We start from the raw sequence: 14,237 nt of genomic DNA, 5'->3' as shown, positions 1-14,237 counted from the left end.
GATCAGCACAACTGAAAACGAAATTTAAAAAATGGCCTTCTTCCAAGCTTTTTCCTGGCACGAAGGTGAAACCGCCATCCGCAAACGAACGCGTATCGATTTCCGCGAAGACAACCCGACTTCTCCGTTTCTGACTCCACGTGCCGCACATCAAGCTCAGCGTTATCCTCTTATTGCCATCGGAACACTCGATGAAGACGACCGACCGTGGTGCACAATCTGGGGATCAGGGGAACCACCCATTGCGCAGCCAGTGGCCCAAAGCGTCCTCGGCATTCGAACCAATGTTGACGCCACTTTCGATCCTGTTGTGGAAGCAATATGGAAAGGGAAAGATGATGGCGAAGTCATGCGGGAAGAAGGCCAAGGCAGAATGATGGCCGGTTTAAGCATCCATCTCGAAGAAAGAGGACGGGTCAAATTAGCCGGAAGAATCATCGCTGGCGCTTTGTGTGCACATCCACAGCCTGAAGGTCACGCTGAAGACACCGATGAAACCCAGTCCGGGAAATCAGGCCAAATCCAACTCGTTGTCAAAATCGACCAGAGTCTGGGGAACTGTCCGAAGTACCTCAACAGGAAGAAAATCACTTCGTCAAGACCGAAACCGAGACTCCGATCTTCCTCACCTCACCTCTCGCAAAAAGCCATCGACCTCATCCACAAAGCCGACTTATTCTTCCTCGCATCCGCACACGAGCGCGAAGACATGGACGTCAACCATCGAGGAGGCCCGCCAGGCTTCGTCCGCGTGGAACAACCTTCCCACATCGACGAAGGAAGCGCAATCGTCTGGCCCGAGTACAGCGGGAATAACTTGTACCAAACCCTCGGCAATCTCGAAACAACACCACATGCAGGACTGGTGATTCCGGACTTCGACACCGGCGACGTCCTCTACGTGAGCGGCGACACCGAAACCCTTGTCGGCGCCGCAGCGAGCAGCGTCATCGCAAGGAGCAGCCTAGCCGTCCGTCTAAAAGTTACCGCCACACGATTCGTCGAAGACGGTCTCCCCTTCCGTGGCACGCTGATGGACGATGCTTCGTTGGGCCGCTCCCCTTATAACCCTCGCGTACGGTTCTTGGCCAGCGAGAAAAAGGACGCCTTCGCCAAAGCAACGCCGGGTGAAGACGCGCCGACGACAGCACAACTCGTTCGCAAGACCAAACTCACGCCCACAATCACACGGTACCGCGCTGCCCTTTCTGACCCTTCGGTCTTCGGACCCTGGAAACCGGGGCAATACGTAGCGATGGACTTCGCGGCCGAGCTCGACATGGGCTATTCACACATGCGCGACGACAACCCCACGAATTTGAATGACGACTACATTCGCACTTTCACCGTGTCGTCCACACCAGACTCGCTGGGCGAACACGGTGAAGAGTTCGAAATCACGGTCCGCAAAGTCGGCCATGTCACGTCGTGGCTCGAGTTGCAGCGCGAAGGAACCTGTGACATCGGCATCAGAGGATTTGGAGGCGAATTCTGGTTCAATCAACCATCCCCGGGCAGACTCAATGGTTTCATCGCCGCAGGTATTGGTATCACGCCTCTGCTCGGGCAGATGGGCTCTTTGGATCTTCAGAGCCTGAAAGTCTGGTGGAGCATCGGCATCAAAGATGTCGGCTTGCCTCTCGATATCCTCACGCAATATCCGGCACTCAAGGACTGCATGATAATCTACCTCACGGGCGACGATTCGTTGCTTGAGGATGATGATGGGAAGGCCGGGAAATCCAAACTCCAAGCCTTCATGGACATGGGCGCTAAGATCGAGAGGAGAAGAATACAACAATCTGATCTGACAGGCGAAGCAGAACAAGTGGAGAATTGGTACCTTTGCACGGCGCCGGCGATGAGGAAGGTCGTTCAGGATTGGATGCCTGGCAAGACGCTGGTTTACGAGAATTTTGATTATTGATTTGATGTGACTTTGCCTTCCTTATGATTGATATTTGGACACTCGGGGCTTTTGAGTTCTTGCCTTCACCTGCTTGTTCGCAAGGACAGCAGTAAATGTGTGACGGATCCTTGTAAATATACATCGCACACACCACGCATCATGCACCCATGAAAACCGAAAACCCGGCTTGATTCCATCAATATTAATCGATCTCCCCTTCCCTCCCTTCTCCCTTGCCTCCTTTCCTGATTCTAACTTTCATCCATCCATCTGTCGGACACCCCGACACCGTCACCCTTGGTCGGCGCCCGCCTTCTTTCCTTCTCAAATACATTGCGACCGATAAGGGCCACCAAATCATCTGTCCAAGATACTCGTCCTCACTATTTACATCCCTTCGCATTAAAAGCTTTCGCATTTGGTCACGAAAAAAGCAACAACCTCATACGGATGCGCTTTTCTCAGCGCCTCCACCGCCCTCTTCACCGTCGGCGTGCCCACGACAACCATCTCGACTTTCTCCTCCTCGGCCACCTCCGCATCTCCCGGTTTGCCGATATGCGGATTTGCTGCCGCGGTGGGCCGGAACATGCCGGTACCCCGACTGACGAAGGCGGTTTCAATATATTTCGCTGGTGCGTCAACGGGTTCTGTACCAGGTGGATTCGGCCAGGTGCCGGCACCGGTGGACCAGATTGCAGACAAACAGGCCTGGGTGTCAGAGGGGGGAACATAGAAGGTTAATTTGTAGATTTGAGTATCACCACTCGTCGGAATGGTAGTGGGCATGGTGAGAGAAGAACTGCTTGCGGTGATGGGGATGTGGGATATATGTGGTGCTGTGAGGAGTGGCGCTCGAGCGAGGTTGTTGTGAGGATTAAACGGCGTGGAGTTCCTGGTCGAGGGTGGAACCACTGGTGGGAGTGATGACTTTGAGGTGAGAGGAAGAACTCGCGGGGTAGAGATGCGAATTGGAGACATGGAAGCACAGAAGTGAGTAGAAACCAAAGGTAGGGTGGTACCCGATTCCCAGAATATGGGTGCTTGATCTAATGTCGAAATATTCGACTGAACGATCACTACAAGGCGGATTGAATTTTTTCAAGGTTTCAATTTTTGGTGGTATCTGAAAACAAACGCCTTCGCCTGCTCGACTATTTCTTTTCCGGTCGAGCACTTCTAGATGCTGCCATTGCTATCAAGTTTCACACATTCATAAAAGACGCAAGGAATCATGCCCAACCCAAGGAACCAGTAAAGAAGCCAGTTCTCACAGCTCATCATGGCCTAATGGTTCGTCATCATCATCTCCGTAGTCTGGCATTCCTCCTGCACCACCACTGTACAGTTTGCTGGAGATCGGATAGGCAACGTTGGACAGCTTGTCGAATTGTTCCTCAAAGTCATCCTTCTCCGCGGTGTTGGCGTTGTCGCTCAGCCAATCCTGTGCTTCTTTGATGGCTTCCAAGAGCGTCTCCTTTTCATCTTCGTCGATCTTGGAACCGAGGCCATCTTCATCGTTTACCTGGTTCTTGAGGTTGGCGGCATATGACTCCAATTTATTTCTAGCTTCAATCTTTTCTTTGATCAATTTGTCTTCTTCGGCGTATTGTTCGGCTTCCGCAACCATCCGTTCGATCTCGTCCGGCGACAGCCGACCTTTATCGTTGGTAATGGTGATCGATTCGGACTTTCCAGTTCCCTTGTCACCGGCCGAGACCTTCAGAATGCCGTTGGCGTCGAGTTCGAAAGAAACCTCGATTTGCGGAACACCGCGAGGAGCGGGAGGAATGCCCGTCAGTTCGAATTTACCGAGTAGGTTGTTGTCCTTGGTCAGGGGTCGTTCACCTTCAAAAACTTGGATCAAGACGACGGGTTGATTGTCCGCCGCGGTCGAGAAGATCTGAGACTTCTTTGTGGGGACGACCGTGTTTCTGGGAATCAGTTTGGTCATGACGCCTCCGGTGGTCTCAATTCCGAGAGTGAGAGGGTTGACGTCCATCAGGACAATGTCCTCCGTGCCCGCCTGCCCAGACAGCACACCACCTTGAACGGCGGCGCCATAGGCGACAGCTTCGTCGGGATTGATATTCTTGCTAGCCTTCTTGCCAAAGTACTCTTCGATCATGGATTGAATCTTCGGGATACGAGTGGAACCACCAATGAGAACAATATCGTCGATATCGCCCTTCTTGACCTTGGCATCTTTCAATACTTGCTCAACCGGTTTGAGGGTCTTCTTGAACAGGTCCATGTTGAGTTCCTCGAATTTGGCCCGAGTCAAAGTTTCCGAAAAGTCTTTTCCTTCATGGAAGGCTTCGATTTCGATCCGGGTGGACATTTGCGAGGAGAGGGTTCGCTTAGCTCGCTCGACTTCTCGCTTGAGCTTGCCCATGGTCTTGAGGTCTTTTCGAATGTCCACGTTGTTCTTCTTGTTGTAAAGCTGGACGAAGTGGTCAATGACGCGCTGATCAAAATCCTCCCCACCCAGATGAGTATCACCAGCGGTCGCCAAGACCTCGAAAACACCATCTTCAATCGAGAGGAGTGAGACATCGAATGTACCACCACCAAGATCGTAGACGATGATCTGGCTCTCTTTTCCCTTCTTGTCCAAACCGTAGGCGATTGCGGCGGCAGTGGGTTCATTGACCACTCGGAGAACAGTCAAACCAGCAATGGTACCAGCGTCTTTGGTCGCCTGTCTCTGGTTGTCGTTGAAGTATGCCGGAACCGTGACCACTGCGTGGGTGACTTTCTCGCCCAGGTATGCCTCTGCGACCTCCTTCATCTTGCCCAAAACCATGGCCGAAATTTCTTCGGGAGTGAAGGTCTTGGGGGAGCCCGAGACCTCGACATTAACTACGGGCTTGTCATCTTTATTGACGACTTTGAAGGGAAAGTGCTTTGCATCTCGCTGGACTTCTTTGTCGGAGTATTTGCGACCGATTAAACGCCTGAAAAAGAAAACCCCCGTCAGCATAGGTAGTTCCAAATAAAGGCTGGAGGCACTCACTTGATGTCAAATATGGTTCTGGACGGATTCGAAGCGTACTGATTCTTTGCCGCATCACCCACTAACCGCTCCTCGTCGGTAAAGGCCACGTAAGACGGAGTAATTCGATTTCCTTGATCGTTGACAATGATTTCGACTTTTCCATTCTGCATCACACCGACGCAGGAGTAAGTGGTCCCCAGGTCGATACCGATGACCTTGCCATAGTTGGCATCTGAATCGTTTAAAGGTGCTTGATCTTGAGCATGAACTGTGCCGATGAATGCTAAGGGACAGACGAAGATCAGGAGGAGGTAGAAAATTGTGGTCCACTGGAGAGCCGAGGAGGATCTGGAAGCCCGACGCGCCATGCTGGATGTCATCAACAAGGACTAAGGGGAAAAAAAGAAAGTATAATCAGTTAGTATGGAATGAGAAGGACGGAGGGATGGCGGTGGAAAATATTTATGGGCGCGGCGCAGAGAGGTGACATTTATCGATACTGGGATACGCTACGCTGTCCTTTTTGACAGGGAAAGAAAGATGAGCCTGCACCGGTCACTCGAATCTTGGCGTCAGAAAAGTGTCCTTTTTTCTCTTTTCCCTTCTCCCCCCCCCGAATGGATGCCAGCCTGGCCTCTTGATATTAGTTGCTAACGGGTCACTGGCATTGACCACGGTAGGAATCCGACTTTGCCTGTCAAACCTCATCTATCCTTTTTGTCACCCCCCACAATCTAGGTAGGACTATGGCGGGACCGGCATCTACTATTAGCTCGGTATGTGCAAAATGGACCTTCAGGAGTTGATTCGACAGTTTTCTAGTCTCACATGCGGCACTCGTGGCTCATGCCCTCATCTCAAGGCACAACTCTGTCGCTGGCTCAGGCGAGTGGGAGGAACTGGCATTAGGTAAGCAGATGTAGCGAGCGACATTGGACATGAACGTCATCTCCTTTTCCGCATCCGTGTCGATATCAACCCGCATGACATATTTGAGAGTCTGTGGTGCTCCAAGTCCATCGTCCCAATCACGGACAGTTTTACCCTTTAAAATGGGCTCAGTCGATACAAGTCTCCATCCCTATACCTCCGGACGCGCTGCGGCCTTCGCGGCCTCTCACTCGTCGCCCAACCCCTTGATCCTGTACGGCGGCTGGTTCTGCCCCTTCGTGCAACGTTCCTGGATAAGCCTACATGAGAAAAACATCCCGCACCAATACGTCGAGATCAACCCCTACAAGAAGGAAGCCGAGTTCCTGGCCCTGAATCCGCGCGGGCTGGTCCCCACTCTCGCCGTCCCTGTGGACAATGCCGGCAAGACGCAGAAACCACTCTACGAAAGCGCCGTCATCTGCGAGTATCTGGACGAAGTGTACAGCGACCCCAGCACGTACGGACTGAGTCTGCTTCCTGAAGACGCCTACGAGCGCGCCAGGTGCAGGATCTGGATTGACCATATCAGCCGCCGTATTGTGCCGGCATTTTATCGCTTCCTGCAACACTCGTCGGCCAAGGCGTATTCGCTTGACGAGGCGCGCGAAGAGCTTCTAACGCACATCAAGACGTTCATCCGCGAAGCGGACCCAGAAGGCCCCTTTTTTCTCGGCGAGCGGTTCAGCTTGGTCGATATCATGCTTGCGCCGTGGCTGTGTCGTTTGTTCTTATTCGATGTATATAAAGGCGGCGTGGGCGTGCCCCAAGAGGGGAAAGGCGGAGAGGACGAGCATCTCTGGCAACGGTGGCGGAAATGGGCCAAGGCGACGCAGGAACGGGAGAGTGTGTTGGACACTCTCAGTGATCGTGAACAGTATGTGGATGCCTACAAGAGGTATGCGGAGGATACGACACAGAGTCAGGTTGCACAGGCGACCAGGGCGGGCAGGGGGTTGCCATAGGTTGTGAACAGCTCCGCTGACAATATGCGCTTGAAAATTGTACGATCCGTAATTGACGTCAACCTGCTTCAATTTTTATTTTATGAAACATTTCTTATCCTTCACGGACCACATAAGTTGTTTCTTTTTCCAGACTTTGGCAGCATTCAATGTCCCATGGCCGAAATCTATCTCTTTGCCTCACCCCTCAAATCACCACCGAGCCCATAACCACGAATTTTCTCCCACTCGACCTTTTGCCTAGTGACGGGCAACTGGCGCCTCAGAGCCTTGAAACTGGTCTCATTCATTCCCACGAACGCCCTATTCACCTCTTCCTGATACTGCTTCTCAATCGCGGCGATCTTGCGCACGATACTCGCACCATCTCCGTCCACAGACGCCGCGTCGATGCTCTTGGTCGTGGATAGCGCCACGTTGCCGTCTTCGTAATAGTGCACGTCCACCTTGATCGTGCCTGACAGTGTCGATGATGAGGGGTCGTAGAGGAAGACACTTCGCCAACGTCCGCTGAGGAAGTTTTTCGGGGATGCTTTGGTTGTGGATACGAGGATCGCGATCTGCGTGTCGCCGGGCGTTGCGCAGACGGTGTATGCGGACGAGGAGGCGGGAGGGTAGTGTTCTGCAAAGTGCGAGGAGAGGGGTTTCAGAATGGATTGGATCAAGCTGCTGTGCTGGGTGTTGTGAGTGTAGGATTGCGGCGACGTGGGCTTGGAGGCTGTATGGTCGAATTCAAATGAGCTGGAGGATTGAGTGTCGTAGTATCGATTGGAAGAGGGCAGTTTATTATATGCGGATATTAAGACCTGTTTTTCAATTCCAATTCCGAAGTGTCAGCCCAACTGGCAGTTCAGAACTGTGTCTCTGAGGAGCAGCAACACACAGGTGTTCCTTAGGATGTCGTACATGCTCGCTTGCCCCGGGCAGTTTCACCGCAACCATCTGCTCTTCATTGTACTTCTCAAACGAGGGTTTCAATTTCGCAATCAGAGCTGGATCATCGTCGGAGGTGAGGGCCCTGATGTCTTTGACTACCTCTTGCAGTTCGCCGGGTGGTGCTCCCTCAATAAAAGAAGAGGTGATATCAATTGTTGAGCCCATGTTTGGGAACTCTTAAAATGCGGTAGGAAAACAACTCGTAAGGGTTGCGGGTCGAACTGTCTACTTCAAGTTGATCGCGGTAAATTTGGTCTCTGCGGAGTGAGAAGCATTGGCCGGACGTAAGACCAACTTGATACTTGAGGCGGGCGTGCGCCGCAGCCTGATGTGGGGGCGTTTCATGAGCACACCGTATACGGAATAGGACCAATTTCTGTGGGTCGAGTTGGTAATGATGCCGTCTGTGTGAAAGGCAACGAGGTATCATTTGGCATGCAAAATCCCTAATCAATACATCATTTTGAACTAAAGAGCCATCGACCCATATTTCCTTGCCAAATAACGCCGTGGCTATGATCAGAACGAAAAGAGACAAATCAACGCTGAATGTCAAACCTTCGGCATCGGCCTTCATTTTGGTCTCAATCAATGCTCATGCTCATGAAGCCTTCATTCGTTTCAGTCATACCTTGTAAGCCCACTCTCTTGGTTCCGTTCACGCCTCCTCCACTGTTGCTGCGATCGCCATTCGCCTTTGGCGGCATTTTCGACCAGGCTTTGTCGTTGGTGAAAACGGGACTCTGCGGTAAAATAGGACTGCTTTGAACACTCATGCCGGGAGAGACAGCTCGGCGTTTGGTGTAGGTGGGATCAAAATCTTCCTCTCGTCGTCGCTTGTTGTTGACGCGTCGTGCAACATCTCCAGCGGTAGGGGCATTAGAAGCCAGTGGCGTGATGGATCTAGATCTCGAACGATTAAAATGTCTGAGCGCAGGATTATCGGTCAGCGAGGAGCCGGGAGTCTCGAGAGCTTCATCACTGATCGTCGAAGAACTTTCGCGCGGGAGCAGAGGCGGCGGGGGAGTTCGGTACTGGTCGTCGAATGCATTCCAGAACCCTTTGCCGGCGGAATTTCTCTCCGCCTGACGGCTGAAACTATCAGGTGGAAGAGGAGGTCTTGTATCCACGGCCATATCCTCAATGGATTCTTCTACCGGCTCAGAGGCGAACGGGTTGTTGTATTGAAGCACTGGCGAGGTGGCGTGAGATACGGTCGGGTCATTTTCATGGACCTGGCGGATAACCTCTGCTTCGCGTCGAGCTTCACTTTCGATAGGTGCGGCCTCTTCCTGAAGTTGAGCACGGATTCGAGCAAATCCTTTCGTTTTGGGAAGAAGATTGCCGCGCCGAGTGACCGCTTTTCGGATAACACCCCTGGGGCCGTCGCTGCCAGGACGGTCCAGGTCTGAAAGAGACTGTCCCGCAGCGGATTTGTTGGGGTTATTGTCTTCGCTGTCGGACAAGTGCAGGTCGTTGGTTCCTAGGCTCAGGCTCTCACGCCGAGACTGAACTTGTCGTTTGGTGAGGCCGGTTCCGAAGTAACTCCCGCCGGCACTTTCCACACTCTTCAGCGTCCCAGGTGAGAGTGGGCCCGGGGAAGGTTTGGAGCTGTTCATGCTGACACTGCTGGAACTCTGTTGACTCTTTCCTTTGCGGGTACGAGCCCGTCTGAAGCTCATCAAATTTGGCTGGAAGCTCATGAGACTTGCCTGTGCTGGAGTAGGTTGGTTATTCATCCATTCTAATCCAGGACTATTCGTGAAACCGGGCAGGAAACCCGTGTTCAGTCTGGAAGCCGCAGGCGTACTGAGAATTGCATCATCCATCTCCCGGTCGACAGCCATATCGTCGGAAGAAGAATCAGAGCCTGAATCTGAATCAGACCCGAGCATGTTGACGCTACTCACGGAGCTGGATAGGTTGGTCCTGTCGTTTGACAAAGACCACAATCCACTTGGTTGATTGCTCGGTGAATCAAGGACAGAATTCCCAACGCTTCTTCTGGCCGGAATTTGAATGCCTCTTCCGGTAACCGGCGAAGCGTCCGGGGACGCCTCCGCCAGAGTGGAATGATGCAAATTGGTACATGCCCGGGTATAATCCAGCCCTCGTGATCTCCTAGGAAGCATGGATGATGGAGAACCGTAAATTTGGGACGAATCGAGCTTTGGAGATAAAGGAATACGCGGAATGCTGGCGCCGGTGCCATTTTCGGGACCATCTTTAGAGGGCATATGAAGGGACAGACCGCGGATGTGGATAGGAGGTCGGACCGGAGTGGACGGCCCTGTTATGGCGGAATCATCTTTGGATATTCGTCGAAGAGGTTCTCGGAAAGCGGGGGAGGGAGAGAGGACGGGTTTAGGAGCGTCTGATAGAGACCGTGGTTTCGGGGAGCCTTTGTTGGGGATTTGGGACGACCTTGGAGTTCGTTCGCCCTCGCTCTGCTCAATTTGTTCGGTCAGATTCGACTTGCTTGACGGTGACGCTATCTGCCCGACTGGCGGGGCATGCATGATGGACGTCGACATTTTCGCGCGCTACCGCAGCGTGGTATAGAGATGATGGGTGAACATGTCGCGGGAGGGCGAATATTGACGCAATTGGAGCTGAAGGGGGCGCACAAGAGACGATGGAAGTGAATTACAAGTGCGCAAAGACGATATACTGCGCTGATTGGAATTGGCATGGAGCGCAAAGGTCGGATTGACGTTGACGGGACTTTGGGCGCGTTTGGGCATGGCGGGCAAGCCGGCCAATTCACGTGCTAAGCCTTTCGAGTTTTTCTGGCTTCACGCCCACGGCTGTGGTTCAACACTTCGCTCAGCCATCATCATCGTTCGGCCATTTATACTTGGACCGAGACTGTCAACAGGACCTTTAATCTCTCGTCTCTAGCCAAATCGACGGCGAGGCCGTCCTCCAACTTCTAATACACCCCGGATCGGTTTCCCTCACGCCACTACCCACCAAAACTTGGTCACCCGAGATCCTTCTCCCCGCACTGGGCCGATCGAAAGACGTGGCGGCCGCATTCTGACCACTAAGAACATAACCCTCAAACTCGAGACGAAGAAAGATATGAGATTGTGGTTTTGCCCTCCCTTTACTGTTGAGATCGACTTCGAGGATGTCCAACCGAAGGGTGAAGTCTTTGGCCATTGAGGACGACGATTATGATGACTATGACGACTATGAGGATGAATACAACCAAGCTGGCGACACCGATCTCTCACCAGAAGACAAGGAGCAACTGCGTCAAGGTACCATCAAAGTTCGCGAGGCCATCGGACCAGCCTCTTCCGTTACGGATAAGGAGATCCAAGACACCCTCTGGCACTACTATTACGACATCGGCAAATCTGTTTCATACTTGAAAAGTATGTTGTTATGGATCAACTTGGGTTTATCTCAGCCGCTTACCGGATCAGATATACAAAGACCCCAGACTGCGCCTACCAAGAAGCAAACACAACCAACAAAGAGTAAGCTTGGAATTTCATTTGGTTCACCTCTCTCTTGCCGATAAAACCCTCAATCAGATCGTGATGGTCATGATGGCTTGCCAGCAGCATTTGGCGAACAGGATGCTGATAGGCATCAAGAGTGTGTCAGCTCTGCAACTTGCTCAACCCCATTCTCGGCCGCAGACTTTTTCAAAGACTGTCCATGGCTCCAGATCCCCGCCCATCGAAAAGCTGAGATCATCATCGAGCCATTATACCCACATTTGGGTCTCCTCGGAGGTGCATCCAAAGGTGGCAAGGTATCCAAGCTGGCTGCTCTCGCAGCGAAAAGGAGACAGCACGAAAGCGAGCGCTCGGGACCCAGCACGGTGAACGGTTCCACCTCACAGGACGACTATATCACCAGTCTGAACAAACTTCGAATCAGCCAACCAAGCAGGATCAAAGAAGATTCTGCGAGGGCGGCAGACTCTTTGGGAAACGAACTGGTCAAAGTTGAAGCTGAGTCATCTGGCGCAGATAAGGGAAATGTCACGGAGCAGACAGGATCCCCAGAATTAAGAGCAGAAAAGGTCACTGACATATCGGTCTCGACCAGCTCAAACATTCGCGGGGCCCCTTCTGCATTTGCCAGCATCATGACCAGCCACGATGCTGGAAATTACCTTTCAGTTCCTCGTGACCTCTTTTCTGGTGACATGTTTACTAAATGTTTCGACTTTGCAGAACCAAGCCCAGACGATGTTGTCGCCACGGCACGGGAGTCCAAAGGTCGGAATCACATTTGACCCACCGGGGAATGAGCTGACTCGGTCGCGATGTAGCGGTAGGACCGTCCAAGCCGAAGTCAAAGGAAGTCAGCGCATCCAAGGCGACCCTCAGCAACGGCATGCAAGAATTATCTATCCAGCCTTCTCCGGTGAAGAGCAAAAACGTTGATGTGATCTCCGAATATGGAAAGATAAAACGGAAAAACGCCGCAAATGTCGTGGTCATTGGTACGCCATATATTGCTCCTGTGGCCGATATCTCTTGCTGATCGCCCCAAGGCCATGTTGACGCAGGAAAAAGCACCCTCATGGGAAGGCTGCTCTTTGACTTGCATGCTGTCGATCAGCGAACCATGGACCAGTATCGAAAAGAGGCGGAACGGATCGGAAAGGGATCATTTGCATTTGCATGGGTCTTGGACCAAGGCTCCGAGGAACGTGCTAGGGGAGTGACTATTGACATCGCCACCAACAAATTCGAGACCGACAAGACCAGCTTTACCATCCTGGACGCTCCAGGCCATAAGGACTTTGTGCCCAATATGATTGCAGGAGCCAGTCAAGCAGATTTGGCGGTTCTCGTTATAGATGCCTCAACCGGGAATTTCGAATCCGGGTTGAAAGGCCAAACTAAAGAACACGCTCTTCTCGTCAGGTCCATTGGAGTTCAACGCATAATTGTGGCCGTCAATAAGATGGATGCGGCGGCATGGTCTCCCGACCGATATGAAGAGATTCGTCAGCAGATGTCGGCGTTTTTGAACAGTGCGGGTTTCCAATCAAAGAACGTCGCATTTGTGCCATGTTCGGGTCTCGAAGGAGGGAATATTCTTACCAGGGCGTCGGATCCGAGATCGTCCTGGTATACTGGTCCGACGTTGGTCGAGGAGCTAGATATGTCGGAGCCCTCGACATACGCCTTGGACAAACCCTTGCGAATGACCATCAGCGATGTCTTCAGAGGGGCCGTACAGAATCCGCTCTCGGTCTCGGGACGAGTAGAGGCGGGTAACATTCAGATTGGCGAACAGGTCGTCATCATGCCTAGCGGCGAAAAGGCACAGATCCGGAGCTTGGAGGTCGATGAGGAGCCACATGACTGGGCTGTGGCAGGACAAAATGTGGTCCTGAATCTGACGGATGTCGACCCCATTCATCTCAAGACCGGAGACGTTCTCTGCAGTCCCCTTTCGCCCATCCAGAACATCAACGAATTCAAGGCGAAGATCTTGGCTTTCGATCACCTGACGCCTATGAACGTTGATGTGCACCGAGGTCGTCTTCATGTACCAGGCCGAATAATTCAGCTGATCGGTCTTCTGGACAAGTCGACAGGTGCAGTGGTCAAGAAGAAGCCAAAAATCGTGCAACCAGGACATGTAGTCCGAGTTGTGGTGCAGCTTGACCAAGCAGTTCCATTGGAGGCACCTTCAAGGGTGGTGCTGAGAGCAAATGGGGAGACTGTCGCAGCTGGACTAATTGAGTGAATGGGTCAACTGGTCAACAGGGATATGACGTGGATCTAATAATGGTCAGTCAGATTATCACCTATCGGCTACACCGATCCTGAGAGATCTTCCTCGCGAATTTCCCGACCCGCATGCCTTGGTCGAGAGAGGCTCAGAAAGGGGAAAACTCGACTCGATAATGGTTATAATACGTACTGCAGTCTCCTCAACCCCTCCGGCTTTATCAATCACGTGAAGGATGCCCGAAACAGAAAAAGTACTGTATCGGAGGCGCGATGCATAAATATCTCCCGATGATGCCTTTTTCCTAGCGCGAATCTGAAACCGAACATTAAAATTCCCAGGAGAATCGCCATCCTTCGGCCCGCCATTGCCAGCCTGTCAGCCTCGTGTTTGGCATGCTAGCCCCAGAACGGGTATGGCATCACCCCTAAATCATACCGTCTATATCAGGATGTCGACAGTCTGAGACATCGGTGGATGTGAACATGGGCGGCTTATTCTATCCTTCATTTACACAACCTGCCCATTCTGCACGCCTTGATCCCTTGACATCAAACTGCCAAGGTAGTGGGCCAGAATACAGAGTACAAATGAATTCTTCACCAACCCTTGGCTCACTTTTTGTTCCTTCTGCATACGTGTTTGTTCTCTTTTTCTGGTACTTATCGGGTCTATTCCTTCGTTCCGGTAACGCGGCGCAGTGCGCACATCCTTTTATTGTCAATTGAATTTAAAAAAAAAAAAAAAGACATTCGTTCACTCGGTCTTTGGATCTGCGTTTCAGCAA

At 52.1% G+C, this 14,237-nt stretch overlaps 7 protein-coding genes across 7 annotated transcripts; 3 read left to right on the top strand and 4 right to left on the bottom strand.

Annotated features, from left to right (window-relative positions):
- Positions 1-31: 31 nt before the first annotated feature.
- On the top strand, positions 32-1,927 carry Z518_07505 (uncharacterized protein; the record flags this gene model as incomplete). The annotated part of the gene is made up of 1 exon (XM_013415634.1): positions 32-1,927. The coding sequence occupies one exon, from the start codon at positions 32-34 to the stop codon at positions 1,925-1,927; it is 1,896 nt and encodes a 631-aa protein (XP_013271088.1).
- A 384-nt stretch (positions 1,928-2,311) lies between these two features.
- Positions 2,312-2,698, bottom strand: Z518_07504 (uncharacterized protein; the record flags this gene model as incomplete). Its single annotated transcript, XM_013415633.1, has 1 exon — positions 2,312-2,698. The coding sequence occupies one exon, from the start codon at positions 2,696-2,698 to the stop codon at positions 2,312-2,314; it is 387 nt and encodes a 128-aa protein (XP_013271087.1).
- A 481-nt stretch (positions 2,699-3,179) lies between these two features.
- Positions 3,180-5,275, bottom strand: Z518_07503 (chaperone DnaK; the record flags this gene model as incomplete). The annotated part of the gene is made up of 2 exons (XM_013415632.1): positions 3,180-4,866; positions 4,926-5,275. The coding sequence occupies 2 exons, from the start codon at positions 5,273-5,275 to the stop codon at positions 3,180-3,182; spliced, it is 2,037 nt and encodes a 678-aa protein (XP_013271086.1).
- A 684-nt stretch (positions 5,276-5,959) lies between these two features.
- Z518_07502 (uncharacterized protein) lies at positions 5,960-6,802 on the top strand (the record flags this gene model as incomplete). The annotated part of the gene is made up of 1 exon (XM_013415631.1): positions 5,960-6,802. One exon carries the CDS (start codon positions 5,960-5,962, stop codon positions 6,800-6,802), a length of 843 nt encoding a protein of 280 aa, XP_013271085.1.
- Positions 6,803-6,969: 167 nt separating this feature from the next.
- Positions 6,970-7,903, bottom strand: Z518_07501 (uncharacterized protein; the record flags this gene model as incomplete). The annotated part of the gene is made up of 2 exons (XM_013415630.1): positions 6,970-7,608; positions 7,709-7,903. 2 exons carry the CDS (start codon positions 7,901-7,903, stop codon positions 6,970-6,972), a joined length of 834 nt encoding a protein of 277 aa, XP_013271084.1.
- A 419-nt stretch (positions 7,904-8,322) lies between these two features.
- Z518_07500 (uncharacterized protein) lies at positions 8,323-10,272 on the bottom strand (the record flags this gene model as incomplete). Its single annotated transcript, XM_013415629.1, has 1 exon — positions 8,323-10,272. One exon carries the CDS (start codon positions 10,270-10,272, stop codon positions 8,323-8,325), a length of 1,950 nt encoding a protein of 649 aa, XP_013271083.1.
- A 599-nt stretch (positions 10,273-10,871) lies between these two features.
- Z518_07499 (translation elongation factor Tu) lies at positions 10,872-13,465 on the top strand (the record flags this gene model as incomplete). The annotated part of the gene is made up of 4 exons (XM_013415628.1): positions 10,872-11,226; positions 11,347-11,979; positions 12,033-12,206; positions 12,258-13,465. The coding sequence occupies 4 exons, from the start codon at positions 10,872-10,874 to the stop codon at positions 13,463-13,465; spliced, it is 2,370 nt and encodes a 789-aa protein (XP_013271082.1).
- Between the last annotated feature and the right edge of the window lie 772 nt (positions 13,466-14,237).

The sequence above is a fragment of the Rhinocladiella mackenziei genome (assembly GCF_000835555.1).
Source record: "Rhinocladiella mackenziei CBS 650.93 unplaced genomic scaffold supercont1.5, whole genome shotgun sequence".
Taxonomy (NCBI): Eukaryota; Fungi; Ascomycota; class Eurotiomycetes; order Chaetothyriales; family Herpotrichiellaceae; genus Rhinocladiella; species Rhinocladiella mackenziei.
Note: the sequence above shows the minus strand (reverse complement) of the source record. Positions and strands in the feature narration are given on the sequence as shown.